The sequence below is a fragment of the Enhydra lutris genome, unplaced genomic scaffold, assembly GCF_002288905.1.
Source record: "Enhydra lutris kenyoni isolate GAN:26980312 unplaced genomic scaffold, ASM228890v2 scaffoldscaffold40, whole genome shotgun sequence".
NCBI classification, from domain to species: Eukaryota; Metazoa; Chordata; class Mammalia; order Carnivora; family Mustelidae; genus Enhydra; species Enhydra lutris.
In genome coordinates, this window is record NW_019154124.1 from 1,581,354 (window position 1) to 1,606,848 (window position 25,495).

The window sequence follows — 25,495 nt, forward strand, 5'->3', positions numbered from 1 at the left end:
CTATAGCCAATTGCTTTTTCTATCTCCATGTTTCTAGATACTATATGAACTCAGCCCAAGTCCTGATTTTCGAAATAAGAACAAAATGAGGCAGCGCAAAGTCATCAGTAAAAATGACCAAAATAATCAGTAAAAATGAATGGGATGAGATTGGTCTACTGGACATTTTGTTTGTTCAAAGCAAATTTTCAGTGTGTTAGCTGGATGGATTGTATTGATTAGACACAGATCTAGAAACTGGTTGGTTTAAGGAACACATTAGCTATTTCTGCAGATATAGGTCAGTTGAGGCACCAAAACCAAACCAAAACCAAATTGCCAGACCAGTCATGCAAAATGGCGCCATATGCTTCTGGGCCCCAACTGATGGCTCAGAAGGCAAGGTCTACTGCTTTCCACCTCATGCCATTGGTCATGGAGACTATTCCCTTACTGGTCTCATTGTCATTGCTGCTGAATATATCTCTAATTTTAAAAAAAGTTTAATTACCCCCAATGAATTTAAAAAAAAAAAAACTGTTTCCAGATTATTACAATGAAAATTAGACTAGGCAAAGGGAAAAATCCCATTCTGTAGAAGAAACATCTCTGATCTGGGTCCCAAGACCCTTGGTCCCCAGGAAGCAGTACCCTCCTCTCACCAATTTCTCTTCCTCTATCCTTTCCATGAAGCCCAAATCAAAGTGTTATTAAATTATATGGTGGCTGCACTCCTCCGCTCATCTTGACCATCTTATATTTTCCTTGTGGTCTGAAATTCCCCATGGACAAAGTTAGCTGTCACTTCTCCTGCAAGTTCCATATAAAAATTTTGAATTTACGATCTCATAACAAATGCCAATAAATGTTTGATGATGAATATGGGGCTAAATTAAAGTTACTTTTTATTAGAACTTTTTTAATAAAAGGAAATACTCTTTCTTTCAAGAGCCAACTTCTGAGTACAATGCATGCTGTTTCAATCATGATTGTGATTTACTCACACAAAAAAATCTCATTACTTTTTTTTTTTTCTAAAAACATGACAGGAAGTAAAATAGTCCTTTTTTTTTTAAATAAAAAGCTAGAACAAAATGATTACCAAAAGGATATAGACTCACGTCATGTCTGTCAAATGCTGGAAGGTGTCTGTGGTGTGCACTGCCTCCTGAAGAAAGTCCGAGTTCCTCGGCCTCCCATGTCGAGGCTCCTGGGCTCTGCTCCCAGCCTTTTGGGATGTGCAGCCCTGCACTGCGACTCCACTCTCTGCCACCAGCAGTGATCCGAGGACGGCTTCTTGCTGCAGCCAACTTTGGCGTTTGAGTTTCGCTCAGCTTGGGATGCCTTTACCCCTGCCTTCACCCCACATTTCCATGGGTACAAACTTTGCTGTCCTCCAGGCTCAACTTATGTGCCTTTTTGAGGTTCTTCTTGAAATATTTTCTCCTCCCTTTGGATCCCGTATCATTTCGTCTTCTGTTTATCATCTCTGTTCTTATGTTATTAATATTCATATGGAATGGCTTCTGTTCCCCCACTGGATGGTCAGCCCCTTGAGGACTAGATCTCCAACTTCCCGCAAGGGATTCAGCATTATGCCTCAGTAAGGAGCCAGAGCGACGCAAAGTGTTAGCATCCCGGACCCTAACAGTCCATCTGCTGCTTCCGTTCTCAGGGAAGGCTGATTCTGTTTTCCTGAAGAGCAGGGCAGGGGTGTATTTAACAGTTTCCTGATAACCTATTACTCATCTGGGACTTGACTCTCTATTGTCGAGTTCCCTTCTTGAAATAGGACTTTGAGTGATAGCGTCAGGTAGGGTTGTCCCAAGCAACAACTGTGAGCCTTTCTGATGTCACAGAGGATTAGAATCAAGTTTTGTTGGGTCCAGACCTGGTGCTTCCCCCATGTCTCATTCATTCGTATTCAAATCTTGGTGACAGGCATTTAACCGTTGTACTTGCTTTTGAACTGGGACTTAACTGGTTCGCAGGAGGATATTTTGCAGAATATACACATCGCAAGCCTGTAGGTTTTCAGTTTTCCAGCAACCGTTTGTGCAACGTGTATTCAACACTACACAAATGGTGTTTCTTTCAGAGAGAAGGGAAAACTGGGGATGAAGAAGAATCTACGGGATGTAGACAGTCTAATCCCTATGTCCCAGGGACAAATAATCAGGTGCATGTACATTTGACTTCGAGTTCATTGTGGTTGTATTTACAAGATACAGTTTAATAAGGAGACGGGATGACCTAAAACCACCTTCTTATTTAAGAGGAAAACGTGCCTCCAGAGGATATAGAGAAGGTTGCAAATCGCGTACTTGATGTCCATCTACCCATGACATCGCAGAATCTAACCCATGAACTTGACAAAGTGCGGAAGCTGGTGCAGCTCTGTGAGGACTACGGGGCAGATGAAGACAGGCTACATAAAGCAGCCAAGGAAGCCCAGAAGGTTTTGGTGAAGGCAGAAGATGCTGAGTGAGTACAGTATTCATGTTCTCATCTTCCTCGCCCAGGACAGCTGCTAAAAGGCCAACTGTGTGAGGAGCTACTTAACATTCAAATGAAATTATTGTCCAGTAGGTTAGTGCCCAGGGCTCTAACTGGGCTAAGCTGCTTGCAGGAGCCTCAGGAAGCTGGGGAATTGGGAGGCAGTGGGCAGGAATGCTTGTTTCCCACTTGCTACAGACTTGGAATACCTTTGCAGTGACCTATTAGTCTTTATACCAATCAGTGCCATAAACTAGCTGTCTGCCAATATCTTAACAGGTGGTGGGAATATGGGTGTCTTTTCCCTTTCTTGCTGACCTATGTCTGCTGCTTTCTATATTTACCATAATAGACAGTACTTGGAAGATCTAAACTTTTTTTAAAAAGACTACACTGAAAAGATACGACAGCGAGGAATAGAAGAAACAAAGACTAGTGCCCCAGGACTAACCTGGGAGTAAAACTACAGATACGGTACACGGAGTTCATTAACTCATGCTTCCTTTTGCTCTTGCTGATTTAGCCAAGCCAATGGAAAAGGCATCTTGGTGCTTTAGGTTTTAGGTGGGGTCAGCTGGATAGTGGCAATGCCATCATGTCAGGACGCCCAACAGTTGAGAGCTGACCTGCCTTCTTCTTGTCCCCTGCCACTTGGATAATTGAAGTGTGCCAGACTTCCCCATAAGCCCAACCCCTTCCGGCTTTGGTACTTACAATCAGGAAGAATAAATAAGCACAGTACGGTCATACAGCTGTTAAAAATGATGCTGAGAAAAGGTTCTTTGTAACATGCAGGCATTGTTGATGTTTTTAAAAACAAGGTAACAGATTATATAAAGAAGACAGTCTCCGTCATGGAAAGAAAAAAATTTGTAGGCCAAAATGAATTTGTAGGCAAAACTAAATATGAAGATATGGTGGGGGATGTTATGAGAAGGGAAGGCTCCTGAACCCCTTCTGGACCTGTAAGGAAAAGAAGTAAAGAAAGGGGAAGCCTACTTATTGTGTGGTTCACCTATAGAATATTCTGGAAAAGGCAAAACCATGGACACAGTAAAAAAGATCAGTAGTTGCCAGGGGCTTAGGGGAGGGATGAATCGGTGGAGCAGAGAGAACTTTGAGGGCAGTAAAAATACTCTGTGTGATACCAGAATGATGAATGCACGTCATTACGCATTTGTCCAGAATCACAGAATGGGCAGCACCAAGAATGAACCCCAGTGTACACTCTGGACTTTGGTGTCTGTGATGTGTCGATGTAGGTTCATCAGCGTTAACAAATGTCCGCCTCTGGCAGGGATGTTGATAACTGGAGAGGCTGTGAGTGTTGGGGGACAGGGGGTACAGGGAACTCTCTGCACCTTCTGCTCATTTTTGCTACGAACCTAAAACAGCTCTTTAAAAAAAAAAATAGACCCTTTTTTAAAAAATAAGAGAGAGACTCCACTGGGAGGAGAGGTAGGGCTGCGTGGGGCAGGGGATGTTTTGCAGTTTAGCTGGTTTTCCCTTCCATGCACATTTCTAATTATGCCTCTGCAAAGGTCTATCTGATAGTTCGCTCACTTGGTACATTCCTCCAAAGGTGGTATTGAGCCCACAGATCCAAGTATCTGGGGAGTGTGGACTTGAGGTGAGCTGATTTCTGTAAAATAGACGATCACTTGGAATGCTTGTGATTTTAACCTCCAATGGGGCCCCTGGCAGCTAGAATGTCAGTGGAGCTTAAATAAACCTGAATAAACACAGCCTGGAAATGGAGGGCTTTTAGTTCTCTTTGCTGTCTGTGAGGCCCCTTAACTCTCCCAACCCCCACTGTGGTGAGAATTTAGAGTGTGGCTGAAGTGTGAGAAATTAGGGAACGGGAACTGGCTGAGCATAGTTATTTTGTTCAAAGCTCACTGGTGATGGTCCTCGAGCCTCTCTCATTATGACAGATTAAGAATAAACAAGACCTGTATCTTTGATTTCCATACCTGTCTCTACTTGATATGCATATATATGTGTTGTTATTGGCATTTCAACCTACCTCTTTCTCAAAATAAAGATTTCAGGATTCGGCCTTGCATAAGAGCAATTTAAATTTGCTTTATAAATAATTCAGCTAAGTTTTTCATGGAGCCGAAGGGACTCCCAAGGTGAAACAAATGAATAATTGTGTATTTATCTAATCTGACACGTTAATATCCTACCTTAGAAAAGCAGCAAATGTTCTATTAAATCTTGACAAAATGCTGAATGAGTTGCAACAAGTTCAAGTCACCCAAGGATGGGTAAACTCTACCATTACACAGCTGACGGCGGCGATCAAGAATATTAAAGAGAACGCACTACAGGTATTTATCTTCTTGGAAACGAACCTGAAAAGATTTTGAATGTGGAGACAGCCTGGTTTTGACGTGTGCCAATGTCACGCTTGCCTGACCTGCCTGATGGGATGATTATAGGACAAAATGAAAGGGGGGTGGTGTGATGCATGTAACTGATGTTCAACGGAGTTCTTACGGCATCAGTTCGTCATTGCTGACCACTTCCTTGGGGACGAAGCAGGTGCTACTTCCAGCTTGCAAATGAGGAAACAGAGAGTCAGGGAGGTTAAGTGACTTGCCTAAGGTCACACAGCTAATGAAAGGTATATTTGAGGCGGGAGTTTATCCCTTCTGATTCCAGGGAAAGTCATAGAGTTATTAGAGCTCACAAGACAAAGAAATAGAGTTCATTGTTGCCAGGTTTTTGTAACTGGCAGGTTTGGCATGAAATCTCATCTGAGTATCTTAGGACTGGAAGGATATCTCACCCGAAAGATAGTGTTCCGTCCAGAGCTCGGTGGGAGCCCGACCTGGCTTAACCCACACTATGAATCCGGGAGAAGAAGTCTGGCAGTGGGAGGACAGGATAGGAACTCGTCCCAAGCTGTGTGATGTGTCTTCCTCCAAGGCTCCGTCCCCGGTCCTTCCCTTTCCCCCTAAAATGCCAGCTCCCAGTCTCTGTTTTTCAGCTGGGTTGTACAGATCTAAATACACACGTTTTGAAAAGAAAAGCAGAAAGTGACAGAAGAGGAAGTAGGGCACCAGGAAACAAAGAGGTTAGACATGAACAGGTTGCAAATATAGGGTAGCAAACCCCCGCCCCCCCAAAAACAAAGAAGGCCTCCAGGTTTTCCCATTTGAGGCATATGCGCTAGAACATGGGATGGCAAAATACAGCCTGTGGGTCAAATGGGCGTACTGTTTTTGTTTTTGTTTTTGTTTTGTTTTTTATCCAAAATCACAAAGTTTTATTGGAATCCAACCCCGTATTGTTTATGGCTGCTTTTGCACCACAGTGACACAGAGCTGAGTGGTTACAATAGAGACTTCATGGGCCACAGAGCATAAAACATTTATTCTCTGGTCCTTTACAGAAAAGCTGTAGATTTGTGCTCTTAAAAAAAAAAATGTCCAAAGGAACAAGAAGGTTTTTGGAGTTTTTCCCCCCGCTACAATTATGGTAGGCCAGGGCTCCTGCGGAACCCTCCTAGTAGAAAAAAACCCAAAATGTTGTCTGGAATATTTTTTTAAAAAATTTAATACGTACCTGAATTAGAAAGAGATGGAGGAAATCTTCAGAGGCCAACCACGACAGGGAAGTATGAATCCAGAGAGATAACAAAGCATGAACCTGATGGCAGGCAGAGGATATCCACCAATCGCTAGTGTAGGAGAGCTGTCGGGTTTTTTTGTTTTTTTAAGATTTTATTTATTTATTTGACAGAGAGAGACATAGCAAGAGGGAACACAAGCAGGGGAAGTGGGAGAGGGAGAAGCAGGCTTCCCGCGGAGCAAGGAGCCCAATGCAGGGCTCGATTCCAGAACCCTGGGATCATGACCTGAGCCGAAGGCAGAGGCTTAATGACTGAGCCACCCAGGCGCCCAAGCTGTTGACTTTAATCCTCACAATGAGCAGAGACAGAAAACAAAGCCCACGCAAGGAGAGCATATGACCCCCGCTTGGAAAGGCAAAATCCTCAGTGAAATGTTCAGCTGCTACTCCCTACTGCTGCGTGGACTCACACATGTGTGCGTGCACACAGCTACACACACACACACACACACACACACACACACACACACGTGCACGCAGGCTCAGTGCCAATAAAGACACTTGCTGCGGGGGAGGAAAGTCTTCACTAAGAATTGCTAACCACTGGCTGGCTCTTACACGAGTTCGAGGGTAGCATTCGCACTACCTGTGTGGCCCCGACAACAGTGGGGCCTTAAAGTGGTCGTGGGCCGATAGTGCCCGAGATGCCTGCCAGAGGCCAGCGGAAATCCCCTCCCGAGGAATGCACCTTCAAACCGAGCCTCAAAAATGTCTCCCAGAACACATAAAAGAACAAATTGCCTCAAGCAAGAGGCACCAGAAACAGGAAACAAGAGTCTGCAGATAAGACAGGTACTCCATGTAGCATACAAAATCAGAATGTTCGTTATGCTTGCAAAAATCAAAGAAGGTGTTGAGATTATGACCCAAGAGCAAGATACAAGAGCTAACAGATGACCAGTCAGATCTGACTGCTAGATGGGACAAATAGAGCCACAGAAAGAAGAAAGGAAGATAAGATGTTTATTATTATTTGGAGGGAGGAAAAATGAGAAGCCACCCACATCCGCTGGAGAATAGAAATATAAATTGTATGCTCAAACAATGGAATGCTTTAAATTGCTGAAACTGAATAAACAAGAGCTATGCAAATTAGCCAGGAAGAACTGTACAAGCATAATTTTGAATTAAAATTCAAGTTGCAGAAATACGCAGCATCATATATTTGCATAAAGTTAAAAAAATACCGCACGTTAGGCATGCTGCACGGGATCTAGTAAAAAGCACATAGAAGTACGTGGAATGACAAGCATTAGATTCAGGATAGTGGTTACCTTTGTGGGGAGTGAGGGGGTGAGAGGAGAGCTTAGCTCGCTGGTGGGGCTTTATTCTTAACCTGGCCACCATGGATACATGTCATAGTTGCTTCTATGACCTTGTGTTTGTCTGAAATATTTTCTTACGACATTGTTTTTAATGGAATAGCGAAGGAAGGATTCCTTCTCCCTTCCTACCTCGCTTATTTTCTGAGGGGTAATTATATCATTTGTCTTTTTGTTGTCTGTTACCTAAAGAGACTTTCTCCTCTCTGGTCTTTACATCAACAACAGGCTGAAAAGAAAGCCAAGCACACCAAGAATGAGCTCGACTTAGCAAAGCAGTCGTCAGTGCTGGAGGACAGGCTCTCCAGAATGCAGACCAAGCTGCAAAGGAACAGAGAGCAAGCCGCCCGTGTGACCGCTCAGGCCGCATCGGCCCAACGCCAGGCTGGGGACCTCAAGCAGGTCATTAGCCCCGCCGGTGCCACCAAGAACAGACAGACAGAGCCTCTTTGAAGGCTAATCCTCTGACCTCAGCTCACTGTGCCATTTATCAGCAGTTCCCTTAGTGCAGGACCGCGCTCAGTGGCGTGTGTTAGTAGGGATCCCGATGGGCATGAAGGCTCTTCTGTCGTGGAGGGTGATTCCAGGGAAGACAGAAGTCCTTTGACCAAATTAGGATGCAGTGTTTCCTCCCTGCATCTCCTCCTCCCAGGAGTACCAGTGGTGTCCTCGTCCAGTGTTTCCTTCCTTTCAGATGTTCAGGATTCGCGCCATTGGTCTGTCTTGGGTGCATTTACCCTTTACTCTAACTCAATCACATAACCGATCACGAAAACAAAGAAGTGAAAGTCACCTGCCACAGAGAATAGGTCAAGTTACAAAAGTCAGAGTGAGTTAATTAAACAGTTGTGGGAAATACCCTATTCATCTAGGTTGCTGAAAGAAACTATCAACTCATTTTCTCAGCAGGATATCTCTGGTTGGTTGCATTAATAGGGTGGCTTAAACATGGGAAAAATGGGAAAGTGTTCTTACAATTGGTACATTCTCTTGCTTTTCATTCCTAATGTGCTGGGTAATTGCCCACAGATGAGGGAGTTGAGCACATTTTCTATGGAAGGGAGGTTGGGAGACATATTTACTGTCCATCCTCTCCTCATTTCCCTTCCTGGGCTTCACTAAGCTGTTCCAGATTCTAGACTGTCAGCCACCCAGGCTGACCCCTGAGATTGCCATTCTAATGCCCAGGGAGCTCTTCATACTAACATCTGGACCTCCCTTCCTGCCTCCCATCTCTCGTACCTTTTTCCCCACAAAAACCTCTTGCTCCTTTTTGGAACAGTATTGGGCAAATATCGTGCATGGGTGCACGCCTTGTAAATATTTTCTGGTGATGGGAGTGTGTGGCTCTGTTGCAGGAGTTTGCAGAGCTGAGAAACCAATACACTGCTCTTCAACATAAGACTGGTGCTGTAGGACTGACAAAGGTAACTTTGGAAAAAGTGGAACAGCTAAAAGGTGCAGTGGAAAAACTGACCACAGATACAGAGGACAAGATAAGAAGAATAGCAGGTAACTCTTCTTTTCTCCCAGCTGTATCGAGGTCTGGGTGACAGGTGAAATTGTGTCTGTTTAAAGTGTATAGTGTGACAATTTGATGGACATGCACGTTGTGAAATGATCATCACGATTAAGGTCATCAACACCTCCATCTGCTCACATAGTTACTTATTTCTTTTTATGGTGAGAATGCTTAAGATCGATGCACCGTACGGTGCCTGCAATATTGTCAACGAGTCAGCACCACACGGAACATTCGATCCCCAGAAGCTTTTCATCTTCAAACTGGAAGTCTGTATCTTTGCCCAGCCTCTCCCCATTTCCCCCACCTCTTCCCATTTCCCCCACCCTCTAGACCTTGGCAGCCACCATTCTTCTGCTTCTGTGAGTTCTAGCCTTTATTTATTTATTTTTTTTTTAAGGTTCCACATAGGAGCGAGAGCATATAGTATTTGTCTTTCTCTCTCTGGCTTATTTTCACTTAGTGTGATATCCTCCAGGTTCATCTATGTGTTGCAAATGGCAGGATTTCCTTCTTTTTTATGGTTGAATTTTATACACATACACCCCATCCCACATTTTCTTTATCCATCAATGGGCGCTCAGGTTACTTCCATATCTTGTTTATTGTGAATAATGCTGCAATGAACATAAGAACACAGATAATCTCTTCGAGATATGGATTTCATTACCTTCAGATATATACCCAGGAAGGGGATGGGATTGCTGGATCATATGGGAGTTCAATCGATTCTATTACACACTCCACCAATTTGACGGTAACCTAATACTCCACCCTCCTGGTAGAATTTATACCAACTAATCATTGGCACAGTTCAACTACCTATGAGCCCACTGAGTCGAGGAAGTAGGAATTGGGTCAGTGGCTGGGGGACTGCCATATAACAAGCCACTTGCATGGTTTTACTTCAAAGGATATCAGGGAGTCTTCACTGTGTTCGTCAGAACAAATGCCCATTGCCTTCGGTCAACCGGAAATGCCCTTCTCCTTACACCCTGGTTCTCACCCAAGGGTGATTTTCTCTCCTTCCCTGGGGACAGGAGTATTGAAGGCATTTCTGCTTCTCACAACTAGGGGATACAACTAGAATTGAGTGGATGGGGGCCAGGGACGCTTGTAAACATTCTTAATACACAGGACAGCCCCGTGATGAACAATTATTTGCCCAGAGTTCTAAGGGTGTGGATGTTGAGAAACTTAGGAAACCCTGTCCTAACCTATGTTGCTTATTTTCTCCTCCCATGCAAATAACTGTTTTAGAATCCCTATGATCTAGACCCCAAGGCACTGGTCATCTCATATAGATCTGTAGGTAACATTCCAGAAGGAACCATAGTCTGGACCAGGATTTTGATCAAAAATGGAAATTTGGGTGCACACCCAGTGTAGTAAATAGGGAATACACACAATCAGGAAGTTAATTAGAATCTTTTTTCCCCACAACGGGTACTCATAGTTTTTCTGGAAAGGCATCATGCCCTTAGCAACTACCTCGAAATCATTAAGAAATAGCCAATGATGAGTGGTCTAGTTTTACTTTTGGTTGCATTTATTGTCTCCAAAACTTCAAAGTTAGTCATATTCATTTGGAATATAAGAACTCTCAAGATATTCAAACAACCAAGATTCCTCACTTATAATGCTTCTTTGTTGTAAAATGAGTCTTTGGCCTTAGAACCACTCATATCACCACCATGACATGAAAAAAAAAATGAAAATGCAACATTGGTATGGGCCAAAGTCAGGAAATATACATACTAAACCATTAACATTCATCATTTCTGGGGAGAGGGAGAGTGAAGAGGAAAAACACCACTTTTTACATATATATAATTATTTATGTAATTTACATCTCTGACATTTATATGATTTACACAATTGTACTTTCCAGTATTTTCCTAATACTTTAAAAAAGGAATTACTAGGAAAGATTCAAAAGTCAGTTGCTGTTATTTCCAGAACTAAGTGGAGGAGCAAAAAACAGGAAGGGTATTTTCTGTCTCGTGTTTTATATCGAGGTCCAAATTGTTTCCACTTATTCCCATAGACTAGAACTTCCACAATTTTTGAAATTAGGTCAGAAGAGAAGTCAGGGACCTTCCTTCTAAATGAGGTCTAAGATCATACACTCCACTTTTTTGGCTCTCTTCGGGAGGAAAATAAGACATCGGCTTGGCCACCTTGCTGACGCTGCGACTGGAGAAGGGTCTGACCTACTACGGCGGTACTCTAGTTCCCCCTGGTAGGAAGAAGTGGCCAGGGGACCCCAGAAAGGAGCCTTTCCTTACCTTGGCAGGGTCAAAGTGGAGAGAGTGGAGAAATGCCTCCAGGCCACAGCCAGCTTCCTTCCACAGAACTTAGTGCCAGTCAGGGTCGCAGCGAGAACCAGACAGCACACTTGGAGATAATTCTGGATCACTGAGCCAGAGTTGGCTCAGTTACCTTTTCACTGAATAACAAAGCACCCTCCATATTTGGGGATTAGAACAACAACCATGCCTGGTTTTTCTGTGGGTTGCCTGGGTGGTTCTTCTGCGGGTCTGTGCCTGGTGACCCGAGCAGCTGCTCTCAGCTGATGGGTCCATTGGCTGGTCAGTCTGGGGTCAGCTTGACTGAGATGCTGGGTCCTCTTTCAACGGGCTCTTTCAGCCCAGCAGGCTCTACAGCTCACTTGGGTCAGGGTTCCCGACAGTGAGCAGGGGAGCCCTAAGGCCCTGGAAGTCCTGTGCATTGATTTCTCTTACTTCCTGTTGGTCACCCCGACAGGCCCAGCTGGACCCGGTTTGAGGGCAGAGGGCAAATAGCCTCTACTTCTTGATGGGAGGAACTCTTAAAAACTCACAGGAGTTCCGAGACTCCGCTGAGGGTGTGGCGGGTGTTGTGTGACTGGCTTCATTGAGAAGCGGTCAGCATCCCTGGGCTCGAGGGAGCAGGGGTGAGGGAGGGCGAATGCTCTGACGTTGCTGTCTGATGGATGGAGCCAAAGGCACAGGGCCTCCCTGCAGGCTGAGGGGAGAGGTGGAAGGACTGCCAGAACCCTTCGGCTCCACAGGGACAGCCTGTTCACTCTCCCCGCCCCCTCCCATCCCCGATCCCTTCTCTGAACTGTCCGGTGGCCAAGCGTGAATGAACTCCAGAGATCCCGGGAGCCAGATGATGTCATCCACCGAAGCTAGATTTCCAGGACAGAGCAGGACGGAGAGTGGATGTGAATGCGGAGGCGAATGAAGAGGAACCCACACAGCCTCATTGACTTCTATGAAAGAGGCTCAGGGGTCTTTTTTCCTGTTAGTACAAATACACGTCCAGTGCTGAATCTCTTTTTCAATCCCAAATGATCCATATTTAAGTTTCGAGAGACGGAATGCTCACCACCTCCGGTAGCAGCTCTTTCTTTGAACAGCTGTGACTGCTAGAAAGTTCTTTAAAATCAGACAAAATTTTCCTTCACGGAGGTTTCACCTGCTGGTTTCATTCTATTTCTTCACGATGAACAAAACACATTTCCTCTGCTTTCCTAGGCCTCAAATACTTGAAAATAACGACAGGACATGCCCCGAATCTTCTTCTTTCTCTATATAAAACATCACCAGTTAGTTCATCTTCATCTTTTGTTCACCAGACGGTTTCCAAATTCTTCTGCAATCCAGTTCCTTGCTCTAAACATATGCTCCAGGCTAGTTTGACAACTCCCTCCTCATGATCCAGGTTTGACCTGTCTGGGTAAAGTGGGACATTTACCTTCCTTCTTTAAGAAGTTCCACTTCAACCTATGAGAAGTTTCTTTTTCTAAAGGCACTTCACACTCTTAACTGTGGCCCTCTCTACCTCTTCCATCCAATATTCTGTGGGGTCCTTGCTGGGGTTTACCATAATTCCCAGGTATTTGTTGAATGAAGAGTGGATAAATTGGAGGGATGGGTGGATGGATGGATGGATGGATGGACAGATGGATGAATAGACGGATGGATGGACAGATGGATGAATAGACGGATGGATGGGTAAGAGTGGAAGGCATCACTTTGCTTTTCCTGTTCAGGGGCTTGAATATCCGCAGAGCAGAATGAAGAAATGAAAATGTCAGTCTTTTTTTACTGAAAGACTGAGAACCCCTCAAGTGGTGAACACATGTTAAAAAGTGAAGTTAAAACAGCAAGAGCAAACCTGTGGAAATATTCACCAAGTCCAATCAAGGCTCATCCTCCACCTTTTCATTTCTAACAAACTCTGACAAGCTTTTGACTGGCATTGATAAATGCCATTGGATGTAAAATACTTTTTAGACAACAACATCAGTTTGTTCTGATTTGGTGTGAAAACTTTGAGAAGCCTGGTGACAATACATGTTTCATTTGTTGAATCACAACACAGAGCTAAATATGTCTTTAAGAGGCACAGAAATCCCCGTGTTTCATATAAGGCGGGTATCCAGGAAGAATCCACCAAAACCCAATCTCTCCTTTCCTTCGTTTTCTTGTTTCAGATTTAGAAAAGAAGATCCAAGATCTGCATCTGAGTAGACAAGAAAAAGCGGAGCAACTGAAACAGCTGGAAGATCAAGTTGTTGCCATTAAAAACGAGATTGTTGAGCAAGGAAATAAATATGCTACTTGCTATAGTTAGGCAGAGGCGAAGGGTGAGTTACCTTTGCCTTCTTTCCTGGCTTCTGACAAGGAAGCCTAAGAAGCTGTGCTGAACTTGGGAAACAGAAACAGTCAGCCCTACCTCCTCCAGCTCCGGAGCCTGCTCCTAGCCAAAGATCTGAGCTGGACCAAGGAAATGCTGTTCCACGTGGAAGAGAAAGGAGGAAGTACAGACATCGTCTCTGGCTTCAGAAACCTTTCCTCTTGCCCTCCTTTCCCTTTCATAATGTAAAAATAATGTGTTACATATGACAAGTGCAAAATAAATAAGTATTCTCTTTACTAATTATCACTTCAGTCAAATGAACCAAAGTGAAATAAGTTGCCTGTGGGGGGATGGGGCTTGCAGGAGGTAAAAGCATTACTAATCGATGGGCATCAAGTTCCGGTGAAGTGAAATGGGTAAATTCTAGAGTTCTGCTATACATTGTATGTAAGTCAACAATGTATTGCACACTTAAATGTGTGTTCAGAAAATAGATCTCATCTTAAATGTTCTTACAACAATAAAGCAGAATAAAAAATAAATTTAAACAAATTAAGCTAAAATACATCAATGTCTCTAACACTAGGATGGAATGAATCTGGATGGCATGTGCTAGACTGGCCTGGGTTTTATTTTTAATTTGGATTTGCTTTATCTCTAAAATGATTATTCTGAACAAAATGCATACAATTCAAAATGTAATGTGTTTTTCCACCCACTTCCCTCTATATTCATTCTCTCAACCAAAGGGTTCTGTTTGCCCCAAATGGCACTGGAACAGTATTCAAAAAGACAAATATTGAAGTACTACTTTTTGTAATTTGTCTGTAAGCAGATTTTCTGTAAAATGTGCTACTGATTTTTGAAAGACCAGCAATCTCATTGTTATTGTTTAGTGTGAAAGATCAGATTTTCTCATTTCAAATGGGTCTATGATTTTGCATGAGCTTTTTTTTTGCATTTATGATATATAACCGAGCACCTTCGCTTCCGTTTGTGAAAGCCATCCTTCAGAGGGATTATTGTAAGGGATTTTGGCCCCACAGTTTTGAATAAGAAATAATAGACAGCAACACTGATGTATGAAAGAGGAAAGCAGCTGGAGCCATCTTCCTTAAGGACTGACTCATAAATAATGGGTTTACAATCAAGGAGGAGGTTTTAGAATTACACATAAATATGAAATTTCTTAAAACATACATAATTTAGGAAAACTGCAGTTTCCCTGGAAAGCCTGAAGAACAAAGTGAAATTTTTCTACCGGAAAGCCCACCAGAAATTTCTCTCGAACTTCCGGATTGCAATGCTCTATATATTCAGCACTTAGACATCTGGAAACTGACACACAACCTGAACCAGAGTTGCAACGCAGTTGTCACAAAATCTAAGTTGTGTACTCCAGCATACAGAGGGTAGAAGACACTCCAGCCTTCCCACCAGGATACTGACTTCAACCCGTGGACAGATGAGACACTTAACTTGACGAGTATGGTTATCTGTTTGCAATAGCAGCATTCAACTGTTCTAGCTTTGCAGTGGTAGGAGACTATGCAAGTAATAGACAGTGTGGCAAGGGTTAAAGAGGGAGGACTTTCTGTCCTCTGACGTGGAGGCTTTCGAGGTCACCAGAGGCAGAAAATTCCCCAGCCCTAAAGAAAGTGCTATGATCTGGGGAATCAAGTCCAAGAGCGAGAGATAAACTCCTCATCTACCCTGGGCCTCCGGGGATAAGGGATCGCAGCTTGATGAGGTCAGGAATGATGTGATGCACTTTGGAAAGATTGTCATTAAAAAGTGGTTATGCTTTCTAAACTTTGATGTGTTAAAATGATAAGCTTTGGATATCTTAAAAAATGTACCTACGTGAAACATCTTTTTCCTCAGATAAATCATTTCTAATTTCTATTACTTGCTGTATCAGTTGTTCAAGATGTGACCGAGGCAAAGATTTTGTGAAACAGTATCTTTTATACATTGCAAAGTCATCTGAAAATGTGTAGCAAGATATAACCTGAGATCCAGTTGAACCCGTATATTAAAAAAATAATCTTAAATACAGAGGAGAAAAGCTTTGTGAATAATCCATTTATTTAAGCACTACTTATATTAAAAATGCAAGTAATCCAAACAATACAAAAATTAAATATTATTTTACCAGTCTGGTTCTTGGATGCAAACATTGACATACACAAACAATAAGAGCTTATTATGCAGGAAAGGAATCTCTTTAAAGGTAATCTCATAGGGGCACCTGGGTGGCTCAGTGGGTTAAAGCCTCTGCCTTCGGCTCAGGTCATGATCCCAGGGTCCTGGGATCGAGCCCCGTATCGGGTTCTCTGCTCAGCGGGGAGCCTGCTTCCCTACCTCTCTCTCTCTGCCTGCCTCTCTGCCTACTTGTGATCTCTGTCTTTCAAATAAATAAATTTTTTAAAAAAAGGTAATCTCATAGCACACAAAGTGGAAGAAATGACTGGGGAAAATGCAACCAAGGAAAATTATGCATCTGGGAATATATCCAAGATCATACCCCAGGAGCACTCCGGTGAGGATGCTAACACTCGCCCTATTGGACACTTGGCAACCTCCAGTTAACTCTCAACTGTCTTGCATCTCATGTCCCTCTCCCATGACTCAAAAATCCCATTTTAGATATTGGGAGAAATATCCAACTGCCTGAGCCTCTCCATGTGCCCTGACTTGGGGGAGAAGACAGAACATCTACCCCCTTTTAACTTTGGTAGTGGGGCGGGGGGAGATTTCTCTCCACGTATCTTTGGATCTTCCAAGGTAGAAAGTGTTTTGATGGCAAGCATCAAAAACTTACAAATTTCCATCACAGTCCACCTTATCCTAGTATCATGATACATTCTTCATCCAACATCTGATTCTAAAACAAAACAAATCCTTCTACCAAATGCCATGTTGCCTCTGCTCAGCCTTCTGGAAGCACATCCACTAGGTCTTCAAGGGAACCAAGCCAAACTCCCATCGCTCACTGATGCTCTCTCCCTTTTCCATTTCTGTTACAATTCGGTCTCTGATGTCCCTCAACTGATGATCCAAACGATAGCATTTACCACCAACACACATCAAGTGTAGAGTCGTGGGGAAAGAAGGGAACTAAAAAGGAAATTAAACACATTTTTATATTTTATAATGAATATAAATACGTACAAAATTCACACGGGGAACACAGATTGAGTTGCAAACCTCATTTCTGTGAACTCTTCAAGAGGCCGCGTTGGGATTAATGGTTTTGCTTTCCTACTCATTCCCTCTTCCCTCCGCCTTCAGCAAGCATCTCTTTACCAGGTAGAGTGATCCAAACCTTCTTTCCTGGCAATTCTGTCTCTGAAGGTCCTGCAGATACAGAGGCAAAGTGCACTTATATTACATTTTGCCCATGGACTTGGCAGGACCAGATTGTCTAGACTGCAGTCATACCCTTCCCTGCTGCCACCGTGTAACAAAAGCTTTATTTCTCTATAAGAGTTGAGACCAATGACCCCAATCAAAATGATAATCCCCCCTTCTTTGGCCTGTTTATCCCGAAAGAGCTGGTTATTGGTAGGTTTCTAATTCAATGGTGCAACTGTTGTGTCATCTAGTAAAAACATACTTCCTTAGAGACTGGAGCCCAAAGTCAGGTATAGGGAGTAAAATTTTGCCTGTGAGGCATTTGAATGTAATTGCAAAGAGTGTCAGATTTTCCCCCTCTCTTGGTTTTAGATCCGTGTATTCTGCATCAAGAAGCCTCCGTCAGTTTTCAGGGAAGAGCTCACGGCTCTGCCTTACATCAACATGAATACATGGTCTTTGCTTCTGTTATAATGACTCTAATAGTTTCCTAGGCTTGAGGTGAGTGCACACCAACCACATCTGCCCGGCACTGGGAAGTCTGTCGTGGTGTGTGAGGGACTGGAACAGAGAAGTCTACACTGAACTCCATGCGTCTCAGAGCAGTGGTGGAGGGAAGGGCAGGAGATAGAGAGTCAGGATTGAGATGGGGCGTAGTGACCGGGCTCAATAGAGACAGACACAGGCAACACTCAGTGACAGGGCAGTAGACAGGATCGGTGACTGTGACTGTGGAAGGGAGAGCAAGATGGCGGAAAGCGTACCAGGTCCGTCACACATGGAGTCTGTGGCCGGTAAATGTGAGGAAGCCCTGTTACCAGAGGTCAGAAAGAAACATTGGCAAACCAGCTAGTCTCATCAGAAAATCATTGTGAAGATCAGGAAACATCACTATGATGGAGCCGGTGTGGTCCATTAAGGAAACAATTCTACCTTCTCCTAAATTAGAAACCAGTCTCAGGTGAGAGGCAGCTCGGGGCCAGGAGTTAAGTGCCCTTTACCCACAGCACCAAGGTGGCAAGATGAAGGGAAACCAAAAGAATTGCTGTCCAGTATCTACTGTCTTCCTTCTTTCTTTTGGGAATAGGACTCCTCCATTTCTAAACAGGCACGTGGCTGCCTAGTTAGGGAAACTACTTCTCGGCTTCCCTGGCAGTTCAGTGTGACCATGTGACTGAATTCTGGCCGGGAGGATATTCGTGAGAGTGTTATGTGCGACTTCAAGGACACAACCTTAAAAGGAAGCTGTTCAACCTCCGTGGGAAGCAAGAAAAATGACCCCAGAAGATATCCATGCCCTAACCTCCATCGCCTGGGACTATGTTATGTTACACGGCAAAGGGAAATTAAGGAGGCAGATAGAATTCTGGTTCAAATCAGCTGACCTTGAGATGGGGCAATTAGCCTGAGCTCTCCGGGTGGGTCCTGTGTAACTTTAAGAGTCTTTAAAAGTGGAAGAGGAAGGTGGAAGAGAGGGAGAGAGAATGAGGGGTGGGGGCAGCAAGATACCGGCAAGAAAAGGACTTGTTCTGACATTCCTGGCTCTCAAGACAGAGAAGGAAGTGGATCCCAGAAACTAGAAAAAGCAAGGAAAAGGATTCTTTCCCACTGCCTCTGGAAAAAAACACACCTTGATTTTAGCCGAGTGAGACTTGTGTCGGACTTCTCACCTACAAAACTGTAAGATAAATACGTGTCCTCTTAAGCTACTATGTTTATGGTAATTGGTTATAGCAGCAATAGAAAACCAAGACACTCTCAATCGTCTTTTTTCCCCTTCAAGTGGGCCAGAATGTGGCGAGTCGGGTATACCCATGTAGATGAGGATAATCCTGGTGAAACAGGGCAAAAGCAAATGAAATCCCTAGCTGACTACCAGTCAGGATGCAGAGTGCAGATGGTACAAGCTGGAACCGTTTAATAAGGGGTTGGTGGAGGAAAGTTATAAAGGTAAGGGCAGCACGAGACAGGGAGTCCTCATCGGGTGAGGAGAGCGGATGATGATGGGAATTGGAGAGAGCATGTAGGAAGGCCACTTCCTATTCTTTAAACCAAAAGACCAGGCTGATGCTGCCGTGTAGACCAGCCTCCTGGGGCTTAGAGGCGGCAAAATGACCTTGTGGATTAAAGCTGTCTACCCTTGGTTTCCCTGGACTGCCTGCCAGCTTGAACTTGTGCAGGAGAGAAAAGCAAACCTCTCGTGTGATGTCACTGTGACTTCAATCTCCTTTAAATCCCCCAAACCAATATCCCCTTCAGTATCTCGGAGGCACTAAGGGAATCCGGTCCCTCTCCAGACTGCTGCATCAGTCCCCTCTCTGTCCCACAGCATGGGCACAGGGGCACCAAAGGGCAGGTGAATTCTGTCTTGTCCCTTACATGACCTCACGTGATTCACAGCCTCTGAATTTCATGTCTTCATTTCCTTCAGCTGTGAAATGTTAAGGACTATGCCTGGTCTACTGCCCAGGGTCACTCACAGGTGGAAGGGCTAAGAGAAGAGTAAGGTATTCCTGAAATCCTTCAGAGACCTACTTCCTAGCAATCAGAGAGAGAGAGAGAGAGAGAGAGAGAGAGAGAGAGTGTGTGTGTGTGTGTGTGTGTGTGTGTGTGTGTGTGTGTGTGTGTGACATCCGCACTTCCCTTGTGCTCAGGTGCTCCTGCAGTGTTGCCTGCCTTAAAAGCCTGATTCCTGGGGCACCTGGGTGGCTCAGTGGGTTAAGGCCTCTGCCTTCGGCTCAGGTCATGGTCCCAGAGTCCTGGGATCGAGCCCCACATCGGGCTCTCTGCTCTGCAGGGAGCCTGCTTCCACCTCTCTATCTGTCTGCCTCTCTGCCTACTTGTGATCTCTCAAAAAAAAAAAAAAAAAAAAGCCTGATTCCTCTCTCCACCAAACTGGACTTTTCCTTAAAGAAACTGCCCCCCCCAACCCCCACCTCGAAGTCGTCCCTTTCCCGCTTAGCTGAACTTTCTCTGAAGTCTGTCTACCCGGATAGTAACTTATGGGAGGATGTAGAACACGTGTTCCTGGTCAATTAATCTTTGACAAAGCAGGAAAAAATATCCAGTGGAAAAAAGACCATCTCTTCAATAAATGGTGCTGGAAAAATTAGACAGCTATGTATAGAAGAATGAAACTCGACCATTCTCTCACACCATACACAAAGATAAATTCAAAATGGATGAAAGACTTCAATGTGAGACAGGAATCCATCAAAATCCTAGAGGAGAACATAGGCAGTAACCTTTTTGACACTGGCCACAGCAACTTCTTTCAAGACCTGTCTCCAAAGGCAAGGGAAACAAAAGAAAAAATGAAGTTTGGGGGACTTCATCTAGATCAAAAGTTTTTGCACAGCAAAGGAAACAGTCAACAAAATAGACAATCCATGGAATGGGAAAAGTATTTTGCAAATGACAAGATAAAGGGCTAATATCCAAGATCTATAAAGAACTTGTCAAACTCAATGCCCGAAAAACAAATAAGTCAAAAAGTGGGCAGAAGTCATGAACAGACACTTCTCCAAAGAAGACATCCAAATGGCTAATAGACACATGAGAAAATGTTCATCATTAGCCATCAGGGAGATTCAAATCAAAACCACATTGAGATACCACCTTACATCCGTTAGAATGGCCAAAATTGATAAGACAAACAAGTGCTGTAGAGGTTGTGGAGAAAGGGGAACCCTCTTACACTGTCGGTGGGAATGTAAGTTCGTGCAGCCACTTTGGAAAACAGTGTGGAGATTCCTTACAAAATTAAAAATAGAGCTTCCCTATGACCCTGCAATTGCACTACCGGGTATTTACCCCAAAGATACAGATGTAGTGAAAAGGGCTACATGCACCCCAATGTTCAAAGCAGCAATGGCCGCAATAGCCAAACTGTGGAAAGAGCTGAGATGCCCTTCAACAGACAAATGGATAAAGAAGATATGGTCCATATATACCATGGAATAGTACTCAGCCATCAGAAAGGATGAACACCCAACTTTTGCATCAACATGGATGGAGATTATCCTGAGTGAAATAAGTCAAACAGAGAAAGACCATTATCATATGGTTTCACTTATCTATGGAAATAAGGAATAATATGGAGGACATTAGGAGAAGGGAAAAAAGAAGGGGGGAAAATCAGAGAGGGAGATGAACCATGAGAGACTGTGGACTCCAGGAATCAAACTGAGGGTTTTAGAAGGGGGATGGGTGAGCCTGATGATGGGTATTAGGGAGGGCATGGATTGCACGGAGCACTGGGTGTTATATGCAAGCAATGAATCATGGAACACTACCTCAGAAACCAATGATGTACTGTATGGTGACTAACATAACAACAACAACAAAAAAACACGTGTTCAGGCACTTCCATATTCCTTACAAAACTTAGCACCGTGTAGAACATTCTAAATGTTTGTTCACTTACATATTCCATAAATCGACTCCAAATTGTTGCAATTCAGACAGTCCTGGGACCATCCCTGAATGAAAAAGTTTTCCACTGTAACATGAAACCAGCTCAGCATATGGGCCGGCCCCTCTAAAAGTGTGATTGAGAACAATGCAAGTCTTTCTCTCCATATTAAGAGGAAACCATGTCAAATGGCAATCCAATCCATGCATAGGACAAAAGAAATACTTTTCTCCATCTCTCTCCGCTCTCTGTAACCACCACCCTATAGCAGCTAACTGAAAATCATTTCTCTGGAAACTTCTCTCGGCTGTAAAAACTCCTCCAAAATAAGCTCCCTGCTCTTTCCTCTCAAATCTGGTTCTTCCCTTTGCACTTGGTCACTCTCTCTTTCCCTCTGCCATGGATGTTTGTTTACAAGATTGTTGATATTTTCCAAGCCACGGGGCCATAAATTAGGGTGTGCCACCCCCAAAGGAAGGTCATGGCCTCACAGGCAACAGCCACACTTCCCAGGCAGAGCTCACTGGGCCAAAGGGAAGGAGCACCTTGCTTTGCATTTAGTTAGGCTTTGCAAGGACAAAGCGATTGCATTAAGTGGCTAAGCAAAAAGAACACATGTGAAAAACATTTTTATATATAAATATGAAAGCTTATATATTTACATAAAAGATTTATGCAAAATTTATGTAAATACAGTTATAATTTTTAGTTCCTCAGTAATCCTTAGACATTCAACAAACCAGATTAATCAAACCCTCCTGCGTGCAAACCTCCCCCCACCCATTCTTCTCTTTCCTTGCCTCCAATCCACCCCCCCACTTCCCCACCCCCCTACCCCCCCTCCCGCCAAGCCTGAGTAGAACTTTTCCCATTCACCTTCCGCTTCTAACTAAACGTTCTTGGCCAGCCCTGATTCTCATGCTCTAGAAAAATTACGAACTTTGGTGACCAACAACCACCGTTTTCACAGGCTTTTTCTGTTATAAGCTTTTAAGGTTTTTAGGAAAAGAGACGCCCGCTTGCCCTTTACGAGAAGACAGTCCCCTGTTTGTTCTCTCCTGTTTCCTGCCCTCAAACCCTTGACAGCACGCATTTCCTCCCCCTCTCCCTCCAGCATAAAGCAGACGAAGCAAGACTCCTCTTAACAGGTAGTTCAGCCATCAGCATCTAGCTTTTCTCTACTGGGAAATAGCTTGAAACCACATATAATCTTTATTCATTAAATGCTTTGGCCATTCTAGAAGGCTGCTCCTGCCCTACCAGCCCACCTCTGACTCAGCCTGCCGACTGAGCAAACTTGGTTAGGCAAAGCAAAGTTACCACAATCTCTACTAAACACATTAATCAGGATGTACAGGATTTTTGAGTACAGTGCTTTCTTCCTGTTCATATGAATTATGAGATTTTTTTTAAAGGTTCAGTGTTTGACCCCTAGCCATATTGACATTGTTCCATGCACAACCATGGTTCTTTGATGACAAACACCAAAGTCTAGGAAATAGGGGGCTGGCTATGTCTTATCTTATATTCTCTGGGTGGTAACAGATGAAGTTTACTGTATTCAAAGTCCTCTGGTCCTCCTTACGTGGCACCAAGAATTAAAATTTAATCTTTGGTACTGGTACTTCCTTGCAGGGAAGACTTTGAAATAACCCACAGAGCATTCATAGTTAAGAAAAAAAATTCTATCAGTGGAAGATAGTCCCTCTAATGGGAAAAACTATAAAATGACTATCTGAAAAGTTCTAGAAGGAACTGGGCAAACCCTTAGAGACGCTGGCTGCAGGCATCTCTCTGGAGCTTTTGAGCATGATCTTCTCCCCAGTCTTGACCCTCCTTCAGAAAGAGGTTTAAGGAATCCGAAGTGCAAGAGATTTAAAGACTTCTCTCACCCCCCTCCCTTCATTTTCAGAAGAGCATGAAGGTGACCTTAGCGGGGGTCACACAGCTTGTTGACAGAAATGCCAGAAGGTGGGGGAGGGGTGAGAGCAAACCTCTTCCAGGATGATATTCGCTCTATTGGACCCTTTCTTTCAAGACCACTTGCTCTTTTAACTGGTCTTAGGCTCTATGAAATGGTCCATCGAATACAGGAGAACATTTTCTTCAATTGACTAACTTATATTTTTATATAAATGGCCTATCTTATGAAGGATTTCACAGAAAGCGATTCTGCTAGAAAGAAAACAAAGGTCAAAGTGGCTTACCAAATAGAAATACTTTATCCTTGATTTTAGTGAACAAACATGTCTAATCTTGTAGGACTAGGAGGTCTTTTAAGAGTAGCCAACTAATTGGGCGCCTGGGTGACTCAGTCGTTAAGCATCTCCCTTCTGCTCAGGTCATGATCCCAGGGTCTGGATTGAGCCCCCCATCGAGTCTGCATGGAGCTCCCTGCTCATCGGGAACCCCGCTTCTCCCTCTCCCACTCCCCCGGCTCGTGTTCCCTCTCTCACTGTGTCTCTCTGTCAAACAAATAAAATCTTAAAAAAAAAAAGTAGCCAACTAAATGAGCGTGTAGTTGTCATCAAACACAATCAGCAGAATTATTTTCAGTCTTCAAAGCTTTCTAATTAGTTCTTAAAAACAAAGCAACAATGTAACAAATGACAAGGTAGGCCAAATTTAAACTGTTACATCTAAAACTTATTACAATAGATGTGTATTCAACAAAATTCATTTGCTTTAGTAGTTGTAGGTTTATTTCGTTTTCCTACATAAAGAACTACCTGATTGGGTGTAGAGGTTATAGAAGATACACAACCAATTTCTAAGACTGTTTAATAACCAAACTGCTGTCTAGATTATTAGCCCTGTTCAAGTGAATTTTGAAATTAATCCAAGTTTTTTTTCTTGATTCTCAACTGAGCCTATTAAAATCATCACTATACTTGAACTTTCTAGAAAGAAATAGGAATGGAAGTTAAATGGAGCCTGAACATCTAACAGCTAAACTAGCGTTTGAGGATTCCAGAGATTCGTACCGTGGGAAGAAGCTCAAAGTTTGGAAAGGCTATAAACATCCCATATCTAAAGATAAACACTTGGGGAATCTTTATGACATTCAGGTTTAGCTCTGTGTTGGCCATTCTGAATTATAATTCATCCAGGGAAGCAAAATACTAATGGAAAAGATCAAATATTTGGGATTAAAAGAATAATTCCTTTCATTTGGGAAGCGATCTAAACTTTCTTACAAACCAATGTAAAAAAGTTAATCTATGGGGCACCTGGGTGGCTCAGTGGGTTAAAGCCTCTGCCTTCGGCTCAGGTCATGATCCCAGGGTCCTGGGATCGAGCCCCACATCGGGTTCTCTGCTCAGCGGGGAGCCTGCTTCCTCCTCTCTCTTTGTTTGCTTTTCTGCCTACTTGTGATCTCTGTCAAATAAATAAATAAAATATTTTTTTAAAAGTTAATCTATTTATATAGGATAGGTTTCAAATTGCAATTTTCTTTTAAAATCCTGGTTCTGTCCAACTCTTCATACCACCACCATACATTCTACACAGTAGATATTTAGAGATGTGTATTCTAAAATTTTGCTTTAAATTCCATTTTTCCTTCTATCCTCGTTGGGGGCTAACTCTAATAGATTTAAACATTTATAAACATGTTTCTTTGTGAGAAAAAAAATCAACTTTCCACTGTGAATACAGTTGACTATATTTTGACTGGAACATAAAAGCAAAGGAAGTGGTTACAAAAAATTAATCACGGCTATTCAACATTGTATTCAAACCCAAATAGACCACAAGAGTTCCCACTCTACTCAAACTCAAGTTTCTATGAAATACCTTTATGTTTTAGGGATATCAGCAAGCTTGATCTCTTTTCCGATCTGTTTTCCTCAGTTTTGACTGGGCAGAAGACACTCTTTGCAGGGGTGTGAACATTGCAATACTTCCATCTAAGTTACAGAGTTTATTAAAGTGACTTCATTTCTGAACATAAAAGGTCACTTTGGAGAATGCAATCACAGGAAACTAGCTTAATTAAAAAATTTTTTAGAACAGGGGCTATTACATGTTCATTATGCAAAAATATCATAATATAAGGGAAACAATGATTTAATATTTGGGGCTATATGCAGGCAATTCCTGGGTGTTCTCCCTTTTTAATCCCTCAAGAAATGTAAC

The 25,495-nt window shown here is 43.2% G+C and overlaps 1 protein-coding gene across 1 annotated transcript in view; it reads left to right on the forward strand.

Annotated features, from left to right (window-relative positions):
• LOC111155309 (laminin subunit beta 4) overlaps positions 1–13,581 on the forward strand; it is an 88,503-nt gene extending 74,922 nt beyond the window's left edge. The window contains exons 29-33 of the mRNA XM_022515452.1: positions 2,256–2,463; positions 4,670–4,808; positions 7,665–7,838; positions 8,795–8,948; positions 13,442–13,581. Coding sequence (XP_022371160.1) covers positions 2,256–2,463; positions 4,670–4,808; positions 7,665–7,838; positions 8,795–8,948; positions 13,442–13,581 — 815 coding nt within the window. The remainder of the gene's footprint in view (positions 1–2,255; positions 2,464–4,669; positions 4,809–7,664; positions 7,839–8,794; positions 8,949–13,441) is intronic.
• The last annotated feature ends 11,914 nt before the right edge of the window (positions 13,582–25,495 follow it).